Source organism: Topomyia yanbarensis, chromosome 3 (genome assembly GCF_030247195.1).
Source record: "Topomyia yanbarensis strain Yona2022 chromosome 3, ASM3024719v1, whole genome shotgun sequence".
NCBI classification, from domain to species: Eukaryota; Metazoa; Arthropoda; class Insecta; order Diptera; family Culicidae; genus Topomyia; species Topomyia yanbarensis.
In genome coordinates, this window is record NC_080672.1 from 195328115 (window position 1) to 195345628 (window position 17514).

The 17514-nt window shown below is 40.0% G+C and overlaps 1 protein-coding gene across 2 annotated transcripts in view; it reads right to left on the minus strand.

The window, feature by feature from the left end:
- LOC131693433 (small ribosomal subunit protein uS9m) overlaps nt 1-17514 on the minus strand; it is a 429361-nt gene that overhangs the window by 229223 nt on the left and 182624 nt on the right. For both annotated transcript variants that reach the window (XM_058981237.1, XM_058981238.1), the window contains exons 4-5: nt 11999-12084; nt 11702-11946 (exon numbers count right to left, since the gene is read on the minus strand). In XM_058981237.1, coding sequence (XP_058837220.1) covers nt 11702-11946; nt 11999-12084 — 331 coding nt within the window. The remainder of the gene's footprint in view (nt 1-11701; nt 11947-11998; nt 12085-17514) is intronic.

Sequence of the window (17514 nt, forward strand, 5' to 3'; positions counted from 1 at the left end):
AATGCATCGGAATGAAGATGCATTATTTTTAAAATAAAACAACACCAAACCCAAAAAGTCTTCAAAAATGAATTGACCGAAAGGAAAAAAAATTTGACCAAGAAAATTTTCACTGTGAAAAAGTTTACGCTTTTTTTAGAAATTGCTCTTGAATAAAGATTGATCCGCCATTTTAGACCCACAGACCCAAAAAAAGTGGTTTCAACGATTTGTATAGGAGCTGTCAAGTTGTTCCCCCTCTGATTACGACATACTTTTTGTACCAAAGGCTGATAAACCTCCAAATGTACCAAAATTTCGCCCAAATAAGGATTTCTGGAATAATTTGAAGCAGAGAGTATATGCCAATAATTTTCGACCTAAAACAAACAAACGTGATAATCAAAATTAAGAAAGAAATTAAGAACATGCCAACATCAATTTTTTTGACTCCTTTGCAAAAAGTTCCTGTAAACTATCATAAAGCTTCTCGAATGGGCTCAATTTTTTTTCTACATTAAGTTAATAAGCTGACAAATGTTTTCATACAGAGAGAACATTTAATAAATGGTTTTCTACAAAAAAAATGCGTTTTGAATTTTGTCCAAATTTTATTCCGCATACGTTACTCAACATCTTTAATATATTGATTTTCTTTCTGGTTTTATTTATAGTATGTGTGATATGCGCTTTAAAGTTCAACTTGTGGTCTATCCAGATTCCTAAAAGCTTGTGTATAAATTTAATGTCTACTGGAGTATTGTTGATTTTTATATTGATATTTTCGGGGACGTTATTCATAAATACTATTGTTGCAGACTTATCGGGATTTACTTGCATGCCTAAATTGTCTAGTTCTGTGCATATTGTATTGAGGGTGGTGATCATGTTATGGCTAGCTTCTATTGCATCTGTGTCTATTGTAACTACTGCAAAATCATCAGCAAATTGAATGAGTGTACCATCTTCTGTAATTTCGTGTAATTTGGTTGTAAAAATGTTGAATAGTATTGGTGACATCGGGCAGCCTTGAGGTAATCCTTTATTTGTAACTCTTTCTATTGTGGAACCATCATTTAGTGTTAATTGTATTGTTCTTTTATGGAGATAAAAATATAACCAGTTAACTATGTGTGTGGGAAATTCTTTTTCTGATAAGATCTACAGTAGCTTAGAAATGTCAACGTTGTCAAATGCTTTAGACAAATCTAAGAAGGTGACCATGATACATTTTTTATTATTTTTTGCCTCTTGTATGCTGAGGACAAGATAATTAACGCAATTAATTGATGATGTTTTGCTTTTAAAACCAAATGAGTATTGAGACAAAGTCTGGTTGGCATTGGTGAATTTAACTATTTCGCGTTTTATTTTAATGTTTATTGTTTTCAAAAAAATTGGAATTAGGCATATCGGTCTATATGAATTGGAACTATTTTCATCTTTTCCAGGTTTGAGAATTGTGATTACTTTTATCTTTAACCAACTGTCTGGAATTATAAGAGTATTTAAGACATCGTTATACATGTTTGTTATTACCCTGATTAATTCTGGATTTAAGTGCTTCAAAATAAAGTAAGAAATATGATCGTGGCCTGGTGAAGAGCTGTCTTTTTTGATTTGATTGTTTTGAAGAATTCCGTTACTGATAATTGTAGATGATTTGGTGAATTTCTTACCGAGTATTCTATTTCGTTTGATATGTTTGGGAAATTTAAATCCATAAATTGATTTGCTAGTTCTTTATTATTTAGTAATTTTAGGTTATGTTTCTGTGGAAATCCTCCACTGATAAGTTTGACGGTTGTCCATAGCTGTTTAATGTCGAGGTCCGGTGTGAGTGTGTCTGTGAGATCTTGGAAATTTTTTTCTTTTCGCTTTTTTAATTTCTGTTTTCAATTTTGCTCTTGCTTTTGTAAATGCTATGAAGTTTTCTATTGTTAAGTTTTTAAGGTATATCATAAATTTATCTTGTTTTTCGTTAAATGTTGGATATCGTTATTCCACCATTTTTTTGGGTAGAATTTTTTATGCGGTTCATATTTTGTTTTTTCAATTTCGTGTTTGAAAATGATGCTTAGTTGTTCTGGTGATGATATACTTTCTGGGTCTATTGAGTTTAGGTTTGCTATTGATTTTTTCTTGTTGATTAAAGTGGTGTTGTAAGTGAATTTTTGTGCTTGATTTATTATTTTTAGTATTATTATTTTATGATCTCCACAGATTTCGTCGTCTAATATTGTCCATTCTGTTTGTGGGGCAAGGCAGGATGTTACTATGGTCAGGTCAATTGCGGAAGGTGTTTTATTTGGATGATTTATCATTGTTGGTGAGCCGTCATTTAGTATAATCATGTTTCTGTTTTCTATCGAGTCTAAAATTAGTTCACCTCTTGGACAAGTTTCATTTGCCACATTCAGGCATTGCATTTATCGCTCATATGAGTAAATGCGCCCGGATAGTTTGCTACTGCGACAATAAAAACTCACATTTTCACACGAAAAGTTGTTGGCACTCACACAACTTCTCCGGATAAATACAACGTGTTATTTCTCCGGATAAATAAAACAGCCGGAGAATGAGTGAATGAATTTATCACGGTATCCTTTTGGCGTTCCCTGCTTTGCTGTCGTTATTCCAAAACACGATAAAACAAGTCCATCATACTTCTTTGCCGCTTTTCTTTGTAATTAAGTGTATTTTTTGAAGTTTTTATTGATTTCCACGAAATTAAAATTTTATCACCTTCTCCGGTGAGAAGGAAAAAGTCAAATAAATTTTATCCGGAAAATCATTCTCACGCTATTTGTGGAGACGGAGAATTTTGCGACTCATCTTATCTCGGAAAAGTTGGACATCGGATAAGCTACTTCTCGCGTGAGTGAGAGAGAATTACAATCCCTGGCCACATTCCATACTGAATGATGTGCGTTGAAATCACCAGCAAAAATTGTTTTACAGCGACTTTGATCAATAAAGTTAAGAAGGCTAGTGAGAGGATTTTTTATTTGGTTATTATTTATAGGGCTCGGAGGTATGTAAGTCGAAACAAATAAAAGTGGGTCGATTGTATTCGTTGTTTTAATTGCTATTGCTTCAACTGGTTGTGTGTCTGGGAGGTTAATTTCTTGAAATGCTATTTCGTTTTTTATCAAAAATGCTACGCCACCATAGCCTTTATCTCTCGCTTTTTTGATAAATTTATAGCCCGGAAATTTGAAATCTTCTTCAGGCTTTAACCAAATTTCTGATAACATAGCAATATCGATATTTTGTTTTTTTTTTATTCATTTCGTTTATTTGATAGGCACAAATGCGTTAGCTTGGCGGTGCCAAATGCTTTTGTTTTTACATTTTGGATATCTTAAAACTAGGAGGTTACAATGTTGAAATATTTTTTTTTACAAAGGAAAAGAAAGTTTACAGCTATCTTAAGACTAGAAATAAGATTCAATATACAAAAGAGGGCCAAAAGATTTTTTTATGAAAAAAATTTAAAACAAGGGATTCACTTTGATATACAAGAGGGGGAGTAATAGTATTTTACGAAATATTTTACGGTTATCTTAAAACTAACAATATAGTTTAGTACACAAAAGGGGGAACAAATATTTATGAGAAATTTCACAGAAATCTTAAAACTAGGGATTCAATTCTATTTACAAGATGGAGGACAAGAGTTTCAATAAAGAGTAAAAATTATAGCTATCTTAAAACTAGGAATACAGAATACTAATTTGAATTTTTTAACTAAAACTTATGCTTGGTCAAGATATTCAAAGGGTGGCTTATTTCCGCATCAGTGTAGCAGCAGTTGTATCAAAGACAGGGGAGAGACAGGGAAAGAAGAGCAAAACTTGCAACTTTCGCTCGAACGGCGGGGGGGGGGGGGGGGGGAGGGAGATCAGCGTATCAAATTTGCGCCTCAGTCTAGTAAGTCGTCGAGTACCGGATTGGCGGATGGTATTCTTCGGACCCGCGGGGAATCCTTCAAAAGTCATCGGACCTCGAGTCGCTCTCGCTTCAGTTTCCTTCTATGCAGGCGTAGTGGTAAGGGCGACGGCGGTTACATAGTGGCACTCTGGAGCTGATCGGTTCCACAAGGCAGGAGGAAACTCTAAAAACGAGAAATAAAAGAGAGGGGCTAAATTGGGATATTTATCGTTTTTATGAAGGTATAAATAAGGGACATATAGGGGAAATCACGAGTTGCCAGCATATCTCGGACTGGTACATTGGGTGGTCTACCTCGGGCCCGAAGGGATTCCTTTAACTGAGACCTGGCGTCACAATACCCGGCGCACACCCAGACAACGTGTTCGATGTCGTGATAGCCCTCGTCACAAGCGCACAGACTACTCTCCGCAAGCCCAATACGCCGCAAATGCGCATCCATGGTGTAGTGATTGGACATAAGTCGGGACATTACACGAATAAAATCCCGACCCACATCCATCCCCCCGAACCAAGGCTTCGTTGATACCTTTGGGATAATCGAATGTAGCCATCGTCCAAGTTCCCCATTGCTCCACGAGGTTTGCCAACTGTTGAGCGTCCTCTGACGACAAATACTAAAAAATTCATTGAAGCAGATTGGTCTTTCGTATATGTCACCATTTAATGCGCCCACCTTTGCTAATGAGTCGGCCTTTTCATTGCCCGGGATAGAACAATGAGAGGGGACCCAAACAAAGGTAATCTTATAAGATTTTTCAGATAACGTACACAAGGACTCCTGTATCTTCCCCAGAAAATACGGTAATTGCTTTTTAGGCTTCACCGCACGAAGAGCCTCGATAGAGCTGAGGCTGTCCGAAACGATGAAGTAGTGATCTGTGGGCAGAGTGTCGATGATCCCAAGGGTGTACTGAATTGCAGCTAACTCTGCGACGTAAACTGAAGCGGGATCATTGAGCTTGAATGAAGCGGTGATAGTATTGTTGAAGATACCGAAGCCAGTGGACCCATCGAGATTTGATCCGTCAGTGTAAAACATTTTGTCGCAGTCGACTTCTCGGAATTTATTATAAAATATATTGGGGATCACCTGCGGGCGTATATGGTCCGGGATTCCACGAATCTCTTCCTTCATGGATGTGTCGAAGAATACAGTAGAATCAGAAGTATCTAGCAAACGAACACGGTTGGGAGTATATGCAGAAGGATTAATGCTCTGTGCCATGTAGTCGAAGTACAAGGCCATAAATCGGGTTTGAGAATTAAGCTCGACGAGCCTCTCGAAGTTTTCAATTACCAACGGGTTCAGAATGTCGCATCGGATGAGCAATCGATATGAGAGTTCCCAAAATCGATTTTTTAGCGGAAGAACGCCCGCCAGCACTTCGAGACTCATCGTATGGGTCGAGTGCATGCAACCCAAGGCAATGCGCAAGCAACGATACTGGATTCTCTCCAGTTTGATGAAGTGTATGTTCGCAGCGGAGCGGAAACAGAAACACCCGTACTCCATCACCGACAATATCGTTGTTTGGTACAACCTGATCAGGTCTCCTGGGTGAGCACCCCACCATGTTCCAGTTATTGTTCGGAGAAAATTGATCCTTTGTTGGCATTTCTGTTTCAGATACCTAATGTGACATCCCCAGGTACCTTTAGAGTCGAACCAGACCCCGAGATATTTAAATGTGAAAACCTGGTTGATCGTTGCACCCATTATTAAAAGCTGGAGTTGCGCCGGCTCACGTTTCCTAGAAAAAACAACCAACTCAGTTTTCTCCGTGGAGAACTCAATACCCAGCTGAAGAGCCCAAGCAGACAAATTGTCCAAGGTATTTTGTAATGGTCCTTGCAAGTCGGCAGCTTTGGGCCCTGTAACAGAGACCACCCCGTCGTCTGCAAGTTGCCTTAGCGTGCATGAATTGGCAAGACAATCGTCAATGTCATTCACGTAGAAATTGTAGAGCAGGGGACTTAGACATGAGCCCTGGGGAAGACCCATGTAGCTAAATCGCGATGTTGTTAAATCGCCATGCGAAAAGTGCATGTGCTTTTCAGACAACAGGTTTAGCAAAAAGTTATTTAAAATTGGCGAAAGACCATGCTGGTGCAGCTTCTCTGACAGAGTGTTGATAGAAACTGAGTCAAAAGCCCCCTTAATATCCAAGAAGACTGATGCCATCTGCTCTTTGTTAGCATAGGCCATTTGGATTTCTGTAGAAAGCAACGCAAGGCAATCGTTCGTCCCTTTGCCTTTGCGGAAGCCAAATTGTGTATCTGACAGTAAGCCATTTGCTTCAACCCAATTGTCGAGGCGAAACATGATCATTTTCTCGAACAACTTCCGAATACAGGACAGCATTGCAATCGGCCGATACGAGTTGTGGTCGGAGGCTGGTTTTCCTGGTTTTTGGATGGCGATGACCTTCACTTGCCTCCATTCATAAGGGACAATGTTACCCTCAAGAAACTTGTTAAATAAATTCAACAGGCGCCTTTTTGCAGTGTCAGGCAGATTCTTCAGCAAGTTGAATTTGATTCTGTCTAACCCTGGGGCGTTATTGTTGCACGATAAGAGAGCAAGTGAGAACTCCACCATCGAAAACGGTGTTTCGTTCGCGGTATCGTGAGAAGACGCGGCGCGGTACGTTTTCTGTACCGGGACAGAGTCCGGACAGATCTTCTTGGCGAAAGCGAATATCCAACGGTTTGAATATTCCACGTTCTCGTTGGTACTATTATGATTACGCATACGTCGAGCCGTACCCCAAAGAGTGCTCATCGCTGTTTCTCTCGTTAACCCGTCGACGAACCGGCGCCAATAACTGCGTTTTTTGGCTTTCATTAGACTCTTCATTCGCCTTTCTAACGACGCGTACTGTTGATAGCTAGCGGGTAACCCGTCTTCCCGGAAGGCCTTATATGCAGTGGACTTTTCCGCGTACAGCTCTGAGCACTCTTTATCCCACCACAGGGTGGGAGACCGTCTATGGGTATTCGCGCTGGGTACTGGTTTAGTCTGAGCTTGATTCGCACTGTCGAGAATCAAGCCAGCCAAAAACCTGTACTCTTCCTCCGGAGGAAGTTCTTGAGTGGATTCGATTTTAACGGATATCGCGGTCGCGTAACTCTTCCAATCAATGTTCCGTGTGAGGTCATACGATACATTGATTGTTTCCGATGGTCTTGAACCGTTAGCAATTGAAATCACGATAGGCAAATGATCGCTACCGTGGGGATCAGGGATCACCTTCCACATGCAATCTAACTGTAGCGATGTCGAGCAAAGCGATAAATCCAACGCGCTTGCGCGTGCTGGTGGTGTAGGAATCCGCGTCATTTCTCCCGTGTTTAAGATGGTCATGTTGAAATTATCGCAAAGATCTTGGATTAATGTTGATCTATTATCATCATGAAGACAGCCCCATACCGTACCGTGCGAGTTAAAGTCTCCCAGAACTAGCCGCGGTGCCGGTAAGGATTCCGTGATATTACAAAGCGTTCGGTGCCCTACCGAGGCTCTAGGAGGAATGTAGATGGAAGCAATGCAAAGGTCTTTACCTTTGATTAAAACTTGACAAGCGACAATTTCAATGCCTGGTGTCGAAGGGAGGTTAATTCGGTTGAAAGAATAGCACTTTTTGATCCCCAAAAGTACTCCTCCATAGGGGTTTTCTCGATCCAGACGAATTATATTAAAGTCGTGGAAGTTGAGATTTATATCGGAAGTTAACCAAGTTTCACATAATGCGAAAGCATCACATTTTAAACTATTTAGTAAAAATTTAAAGGAATCGATTTTCGGGAGGATACTTCTGCTGTTCCTCTGTATGACTTCGTTCGATGACTTAGCCATCGAAGGATACGATCGCTGCAAGGAGGGGCCATTTAGTAGTCAACTGCTTCAAAAATGTTTGCACTATAGGGAGAAAACGTATCAGAAGGCTTTTAAGAGGATCAGTAACATTGAAAGCTGTGAAAATTAAGTCCACTATGTCAGAAAATTTCATTAGTCCGCTACTGGACTGAGTATCTGTTTGAAAAAAGGGGACACTTGGGGTTTTGGATGTCCCTGGAAGTGGTGGGTACTCCTTGTTAGAATTAATATTTCCAAGTCCTGGAGCAAATTGCTTCGGCTTTTGTGCATCACTTCCGTTGGATTTATTGGTTGTAGATGGCGCACTCTGAGTGGACGACACCTTGGCACCCTTACGAGGCAATGTAGGGGAGGCTGGATTTCTCCTCTTCCTGGATTCCCCTGGGTTAACCAAAGATGTTCCCTCTCGTGGGTCGTCAGATTCTTGCTCAACGTTAGCCAAACCAGCATAGGGATTTTCGGACAGGACAGATGGCGAAGCATTCTTTAGCATTTCTGCATAAGAACGCCTTGAGCGTTCCTTAAGGGAGCGCTTAATTTTATCCCCGCGCTGCTTGTACGCAGGGCATGATTTAAGAGCATGTGAAGGGCCCCCGCAGCAAATACACTTTTCAGTTTCTTTGTCGCAAGAGTCATCCTCATGCTCTCCTTCGCATTTGCCGCATCGTTTCTTATTTCCACAATATGTGGCTGTGTGGCCCAACTGCTTGCAATTGCTGCAGCTCATGACCCGCGGTACAAACAGGCGAACTGGTAGGCGAACCCTGTCAAGGAGGATGTAGTTGGGAAGAGAGGACCCGGCGAATGTCACCCGAAGCGAGCCTGATAGAGAGTAGGCAGTCTTACCTCCCTCGGTGTTTGCGGTATACAATTGTTTGCATTCTAAGATCTTAATCTGTTCAAGAGAGGGGTCCTTAAAGCAGCCAACCCCGTGCTCCAACAGTTCTTCGCATTTCAGGCCCGGTTCGGACACTACCCCATCGATTTCACAGGCCACACAAGGCACGTACGCTTTAAATTCCCGCGTAAAGCGCTCACAGCAAGCAATCGCGTTTGCCTGGCCGAGATCACTCACTAGAACACGTATCTTGTTTGCCCGAACACGTGTTATCTGAGTTACGGCCGGGTAATTAGCAGTCAGATCTCGAGAAAGTTTTAATATATTAACCGGTTTCTCTCCGGTCCGAAAATATACCACCCATGGCCCAGAGGAACCTTCTGGGTACTGCTTTATACGGGGAGCAATGCGAGTATTAGGGGGATCAGGGACTTCCATGATTGCATCAGATGGTATTTCGCCCTCGGCCATTTAAGCACGAGGGCAGAGCGTTATATAAACGGGAATGTGTCTTATTATTTGATTACAAGGTAGAGTAAAAGTAGGGAAAAGGAAAGAAAGCAAACGAGGAAAAAAAATAAAGCAAAACTTATCTGCAAACAACGTCGATTGTTCCGCACCAGCGAAAACAATGTACTGGATTTACTGTCGGCACCAGCAGAACGGCTGCTAACGAACGAACAAAGGATGACCTTGACTCACTAAAATTTACACACCGAGCACCACTGTGAAATATAACGATCCGTTCCGTTCAAAGGTTGGGAGACGTATGATCGATATTTTGTGTTTGTAGCAAATTAGTGAGAAGTGAACGGTTAGCAACAGGTCTTATGCTATTGATATTGTTCTGTAGTATATTAAGATTGCGAAGTGAGCCCATTATTGTTTGTTGGGTGGTTTTAATGGTTATAGTATTTCCGGATTTATTAGTTCGTTCAACTGCTCATTAATGTTTGTTAGAAATTTATAGTCTGTTCCTTTTTTCGCGCTGTTTTCTGAAATATTTTCCGTTATTTTTTCTTAGATTTCTTTGATTTTAGTTATGAGTTTGTTCAGATTTAATTGTTTGACTATTTCAATTTTGAGTTTATTTACTATTTGGGTCAATTCAAGTTTCGTGATGTCATTAGATTCATTTTAGGTCTGAGTATTGCTTGCAGTTGTGACTTTACTAGTAGTTTGTAACGGTTTTTTGTCAGCTGTCGTTTTATTTAGTTGATTTGTCGTGTTTGTTTCTTCCGATGTGTTTAGCGGTGTGATAGGGGGGAACTCTTCTAGTGACTGCAGTCGTTGTTGTACCTGTGATTGTCTGGAATAAAATTTATTGGCTTCGTCAGAGGAGAGTTTGTTAAATGCCATGGCTTTGCGGATGTTGTCTTGTCGGGTTCTTTCCTTGCATTCTGGGTAAAATGCCTTATGACCTTCATTGCAATGAAAGCATTTTTTTAGTGATTTGCAGTCTTTTCCGTCGTGTCCGTTCAATGAGCAGTTGCTGCATCTGACCTGTTCTGATTTACATACCTTTGATGTGTGACCATAGCGTAAACATTTCCAACAGAATTTTATTGGGAACAAATATACATCAACCCTTCTTGGGATTGTATATATTGTAACATTTTGTGGTAGTTTTTCCCCTTCAGCGTAAATTTTTATCGAGTAAGTAGGCGTAAGTTTTTTATCGACTAACTTTTGTATTCTCTCAACTTTGGTAATTTTTATTCTTTCGCATTCGAGGTTCTTCAGCAGTTCCTCGTCCGTGAATGATATTGGAATGTCCCTAATGACCCCGATGGTTTCTTGGTACATCTTAGGAACGAATATCTTGTATTTGTATGTCTCTAACAGTATTTTGGAATTAAGTAAGCTTTCTGCATGTTTTGGGTTCTCGAATATGATTTTATATCGGAATTTACCAGCGGGTTTAAGTTCTTTATATTGAGTGATTTTTATGTTGTGAAGTAATATGGCTATTTCCATTATATGTAGTTTGCAATTGTCGTCTGTAGGTTCCATAATGAATGTCTTGTAAATTTTGTTCTGAATCCATCCAGTCTTAATTTTCGTTTTCGAATGCTTGTCGTTCTTGTCGGTTTTCGTCGGTTCGTTGTCGTTTGTCTTTTCCAGTTTTTCATTCATGTTTGAGTTTGTGTCTTTTGTGGTTTCTATCGTAGCTGTTCTAATTTGAGTCTTCTTGTCCTTTTTCATTTTTTCCTTTGTAATTTACCCTCTTCGTCCGAAGATAGAACAAACTTTCTGCGACCCGTCATAGAGGCGTCACTCGCCGACTCATATCCCGTACCAGACCCATCATCATGGTCGGGACCACGAGGCCCATCCTCATCTAACTCCATGTTTTCCTACGAGTCTCGTCCGAGACTGCGTAGGTAAAACGTAACCTACCTTATTTGTATGAGAGACCGAAAAACAACGGAGTTAGTCAATTCGCGATTCACACACTTTTTCACAATGCAACAAAATGGCCGGAAAGGCACTTCCGATGAAAATCAAATTTTGAGGTTAGCTTTTTTCTCTCTAAATAACTGCGTTGCGCGCTATGATACACCTGGTATACTTTCCAACCGCACTACACAAAGGCTCAAGGGAGAATGTAAATAATTCTTCTGTCGTACTTTTGAGCAGAAAGGTCAATAGAATATACCCAGTTTTTTGCATTCTACTCGAAAGGGTAAAACCAGTGCACGGGACTCCCCCGGTGCACATCCATCGAAAAGCACATTAATGTTCACTGATGCCGTTTTCGATGGCAGTGCACCAATGTAGTGGAGTACATTGGTTTTGCTATTTCGAGCAGAAGTGTCAATGGAATCTAACCAGTTTTAGCACTTCAAATCGAAAGTGCAAAAAGATACATAATTAATGCATGGAACTGCGCCCCGGTGCACATCTATCGATGATCCAATAAGTTCAAACATAAATCTGGCTTTGGGACCAGCGCTTTATATCAATATCGCTAGATGCGTATTCGTCTTCGAGCAGATTTGTAGCAAAAATAAACTTTTCTGTAGTCGCTAGTAGTATTATGCTCATACCGTACACTGTTACGTAGCTTCTGCCGTTCTCGTCCAATTGTGGCTTTGGTATTTGGTCCGAATCAGTTTTTATCAGAAGCGGCCTGCGATATTTGTCAATAAAAGATTTTTGCCTATAGGAGTATGGTAGATGGATGAGGCGCGATATTGCACTGGCAAAATTGTCGTATTCAGTATCCGAAATATCTTCCAGAAGAATTTTCTCTAACGCTTCCTTTGATTGCCAATCGTAGCCAGAAGTTTCTCTGCAAGAAAGAATAATTACAACTTAACTCAAAATAATTTATTGAAACTTACAATCTCTGGGTTTGATCAGGTGTGAGATGTTTTCTAAGCCTTTGATCCTCAACTTCATTTAAATTATTAATGTTTTCAACAATATCCTGAAAAAAAAACATGATAAAGTATTTTCTGTTGCAACGACATTCAATTAGCACTGAAAGATGACTGAAAAACGCTTTTAATCCACCTAACAGTGTGATGATACATTTCTTATAACTCTTATCGCTTTCTTCGGGTATTATATTGATTGAGAACATTTAGAACTTGATGCTTCGCGATGTTTTTGATAACACATACTACATCGTCGCTGTTGTGCTATCTTATGACAAGCGCCATTCAGCACATTGTTATTGTTATTTATCAGTGTGCAATCGGGCTGTCTCAACAACCCGTTTCTGCAACCTATGTGCATTAACTGTACACCTACCGTCTCTCCGTTGCACTTGACAGTGTGTGCAGTGCTTTATGGTCACACCTACGACCGATCACCCGGCTTCCCATGAGCGTTTTGGCGGCTCAGAGGCTGTCCTTCCATGTTGCTCAGGGATACATTGGTCCTATACACATCCATGGGGTTGCTTATCATTTCTGAGAACAGGTGTGCTTGGTCGAGTTTAATAATCATAAGAACAAGTCCTGAATAATTAACTATCTCTTAGGTGCCAGTCCTGCACTCCTTTCCTGAACTAGCCTCATACTCACGATCAAAAGAGTCGACAACTAGTATTATAGGATAGGTATTTTGGAGCGAATTAGTTATAAACTATTTGCCGGCGTCGGCGGTAAAACATGATGAGTTATGTTCTACCATAGACCATGCGGTAGACTTGGGTGCAACGCCCAACTCCTACTCTGCAGAAGGCAAAGAATTCTTCACATTTGCTTTCGATCATGTCCATATGAGCCTGCCTAGTCCTAGTTTTCCGTTCCAAGTTTATAACTGATTCGCTCTAGAATACCTATCCGTCTTTCAATTCTATTGCTTTCGTTTCTCTTAGTCTCAAATGTGCCGAAAATAGCCAACTAAATCGATACAGTAGAGCCTTGCGACAATTAAAACATAGTAACATATAAACTAGTTGGTAAAAAAGTAGATAAAAAATCGATTTCTGCTAGATGAGCTGTGTCATTAATTGCTATCAGCCATCCGTGTGTGCGGAACGAAAAAATCAATAAGTAGTTCAATCACAATAGGATCGGTGCGACACCGATAGCTTGGTGTTGATTGAATGCATACGTCACGGCTTGATGCTAGCAGAAAAGGAGAAGAATGATCGCATGGTCGTTCTAGGCGAGGACTTGTGAAGAATTTTTTGCAAGCGTCGGTGGTAAAACATGATGATGAGTTATGTTCTAAAGGGCGAACATGAAATTATTGCGACACTGAAAATGTCATGCCAATTTTCTTATAATGTTTAAAATCAAACCAAAATTTTAGGGTAGTTTTATACATATATTTACTTCAAGAATCAAAAGAAAAGTTAATCGATGGAGCCTTGAGTGTAAAATTGAACGAATTTTTGCTTGATGCCCTCCATCAAAGTCTTTACAGTGTCATCCGGTACCAGTTTCTCAGTTTTTTCCATTTTCTTAACATGTCCTTCTCGTCTTTGACTGTCTTCTTGCTCTTCCGAAGTTCCCGCTTCATCATTGCCCAGTACTGCTCCACCGGGCGCAGCTCCGGACAGTTTGGCGGATTCATGTCCTTTGGAACAAAATGGACAGAATTGGCCTCATACCACTCCAGGACACTTTTAGCATAGTGGCATGATGCCAAATCTGGCCAAAATAGCGGAGTTTCTTCGTGCTGCTGCAAGAACGGCAAAAGGCGCTTCTCGAGGCACTCAGATTTGTAGATCTCGCCATTTACTGTGCCCTTTGTCACGAAAGGCTCACTCCTCAGTCCGCAAGAGCAGATGGCCTGAGAAATGAGATATTTGGAGGCGAACTTCGACATTTTCTTCTTCTTAAATTTGTCGTCCACATAGAACTTGCTCTTGCCGGTGAAAAACTCCAACCCCGGAATTTGCTTAAAATCGGCTTTTATATACGTTTCGTCGTCCATCACACAGCAGCCATATTTTGTCAGCATCTTCTTGTAGAGCTTCCGTGCCCGAGTTTTAGCCGTCGATTGTTGCTGCTCATCGCGGTTTGGGAAGTTCTGTACCTTGTATGTATGTAGTCCAGCTCTCTTCTTTGCATTCTGGACGTAGCTCTGCGACATGCTGATCTTTTTAGCCAAATCACGGCTTGAGACGTTGGGATTTGCTTTAATCATCCGCTTCACCTTTCCCTCCGTCTTTTTGTTCTCCGGTCCCGGTTTTCTTCCAGCTCCTTTGCCGTAGTTCAATGTCAACCGCTCCTGGAACCGCTTCAACACTCTGGAGACGGTTGAATGGTGAATGTTCAACATTTTTCCCAACTGCCGGTGCGACAGGTCAGGAAATTCCAGGTGTTTGGAAAGAATTTGTTCTCTCGACTCGCCTTGGTTCACCTCCATTTTCGTTGAATCGAAAAACACGACTTCGAGTTTGACAGCATGTAAACAATACACATCAATGAGAAAGTGTTCAAAATTTGGTTGATTTTTACCCAAGGGTAAAAAAGTTATGCCCTGTTGAATGTGTCGCAATAATTTCGTGTTCGCCCTTTACCATAGACCATGCGGTAGACTTGGGTGCAACGACCAACTCCTCAGGCAAAGAATTCTTCACGTTTCCTTTCGATCATGTCCATATGAGCCCTCCTAGTCCTAGTTTTCCGTTCTAAGTTTATAACTGATTCGCTCTAGAATACTTATCCGTCTTTCAATTTCATTGCTTTCGTTTCTCTTAGTCTCAAAAACAAATTTTCGAATAGATTTTAAGTTCATACTCAATAGCGTTTACTAAAATTCCCAACGCGGATGAGAACTAAGCACTGAAATTTCAGCTCTTGATATCTCGCTACCTCTGAAGTGCATGCGTGAATAGTTCAAACTTTACTTCGATATCGCCTTTTTCTAAAAATGACTTCCCAGTAGTATCTTTGGTCTGAGTTATTATCGCTAATCCTAATGCCAAAGAACAAATAAAAATCATTAATATTACTGGAATTTTCTTTTTCACGAAACTTTTCAATCACCTTCCGTTACTTCTATTAAAAATTTCAAATACTTTATAATTTGCATAATCTTATTAGGAACAGTTGTTTAAGAAGCTTTCGTAATATTGTGTAGGAAAAGCTGAAAATTTATGAATTTTCCCTATCTGCAACATATAAACCCTTTAATATACCAATTAATTTGAGATGCCCTTTTAATATAAACTATCGCACGAATGGGAATAGGTTCGCCGAATTTTGGAAGAAGTCGATAAAATAACCCCTCGAAAACGACCTAAAAATTGGTGTAGTTCAATGCAATTGAAAGAAAATATCCTCAGAAAATGGGATGTACTTATTACTGTGAATAAAAAATACAGTAAAGACCTGTTTTTATTATCTCCATGGTGTATTTTAGGCTGACAAAATAGGGACATTAGCTAAATCGCGACATTCTTTTTTTCATAATAAACTGAAGCTGATAAAATATTCTTCCCTTCCCCTGATATAGTCTAATAACTATTTCTGATTATTTAATATAGTCTTCTAGCGCAAAAATTTAATTTTTTTTTTTTATTTTTGCATATTTGCATCTTTAAGATAAGGAAAACATGGTCAAGAAAGGATTTACTCAAATTCAGCCTTGTTTGTATGCTAGAGCCTAACGACGCTGAATCCCTCTGGATAAAGACTCGATACGTCAATCGTTTGTTTACCATTTATCTGTCAGTGTCATTCCAATCGAGCACGAGACCTGTCAATGGCCCTCGTTCTAGAAGGATTCAAAGCGATTTTCATCGGATTGACTGCTTTTGGCAGGGCTCGTGCTCGATTGGAATGACACTTACAGATAAATAATAAGAATAAGATAGAGACGGCGAGTCTTTATCCAGAGGGATTCAGAGTCTTTACTAGAGCCCATATTTTCTTGTGAGGCTGATAAAATTGAGGGCTGATCAAATCGGGTCTTCTATATATTATTTATTTCATTTATTTATTTATCTCGGTTTAGTGGGGATTTGGTAAAAATCTAACTTACTGCCCAAATGGCATAATTACGAAACCGCCATCTTTGTCTTTAGCGAATTTGTTGAGAGTTTCATTCAAAACAACTTTATTGTAGGCATGAATACTACGTATATGGAGTATACCGTGTTATAAAATGATATTTACGAAGTGTTCCTTAACCTAGTTTTTTCTAAAATAACTTTCTAATGTGAGCTTCACAAACTCAAGCTTTTGATAAAATGTAAATTTTATAGTTTATAAACAATAGAAGAGATTTAACAAATCATAATAATTCAATTTAAAATTAAATAGAAATAGCCCAAATCATGTTTTTATTTATAATTAATTAATATCAACAGACACAGTGTGGTCCAAATGATAATTTCTTAATCTATTTAAAAAGTCAACATGTAATCTGCTACGTGGAATGTGAAGATCGAACTCGGATGACACTCTGTTGAAGGTCCGCTGCAAACCAATGATGGCACCGTTTACTCCATAGTTAGTCCGGCGAAGAGGTAATCGGAGGAATAAATTATTGCGAAGGGCGCGAGGGCGAACATTCATATTTATCGCACTGAGAAGCTCGGGGCAGTCAATTCGATCTTGCAAAATATCCGAAATCGTCATAGCACGGAATAGATCCCGTCGCACTTGCAATGTATCGAGTCCAATAAGCAAACCCCGGCTTTCATAACTTGGCAGCTGGTGAGGGTTGCTCCAAGGCAATCGACGAAGGGCAAACCGAACAAATCTGCGCTGTACTGTCTCAATTCGATGGACACCATTGAGATAATGAGGGTTCCACACAACTGAACAATATTCCAGAGTTGATCGAACGAGTGAGCAGTAGAGAGATTTCAAGCAGTAAATATCTGAAAAGTGCTTAGATATTCTCATTATGAACCCCAAACAGCGTGATGCCTTTGCGACAATATAGCTGATATGCTGTTTAAACGTCAATTGTTCATCGAGAAAAACTCCGAGATCTTTGACGCAATTCGCTCTGTCAATTGTGGATTCAGCTAGACAGTAATTGAATCGAATTGGCGTTTTTTTCCGAGAACGTAATGACCGTACATTTCTTGGGGTTTAGGGTCATTCGGTTGATCTCGCACCATTCCGCAAAGGTTTCCAGTTGGCGTTGAAGGAAAGCTGCATCATCAGTATTCCGTATTCTATGGTATAACTTGAGGTCGTCGGCGAAAGACAACCGTGGTCCTTCTAAACAAAAGTTAACGTCGTTGAAATACAGAAGAAAAATCAATGAACCGAGATGGCTGCCTTGCGGAATACCGGATGATGCAAAGAACTCTTCGGATACACAATCACCTATCTTGACTGCTAGACGACGATCACTGAGATACGATTGCATCCAACGGAGAATATTAGTACCAAAGCCAAGTCTATCCAATTTTGCCACTGCAATAGCGTGATTTATC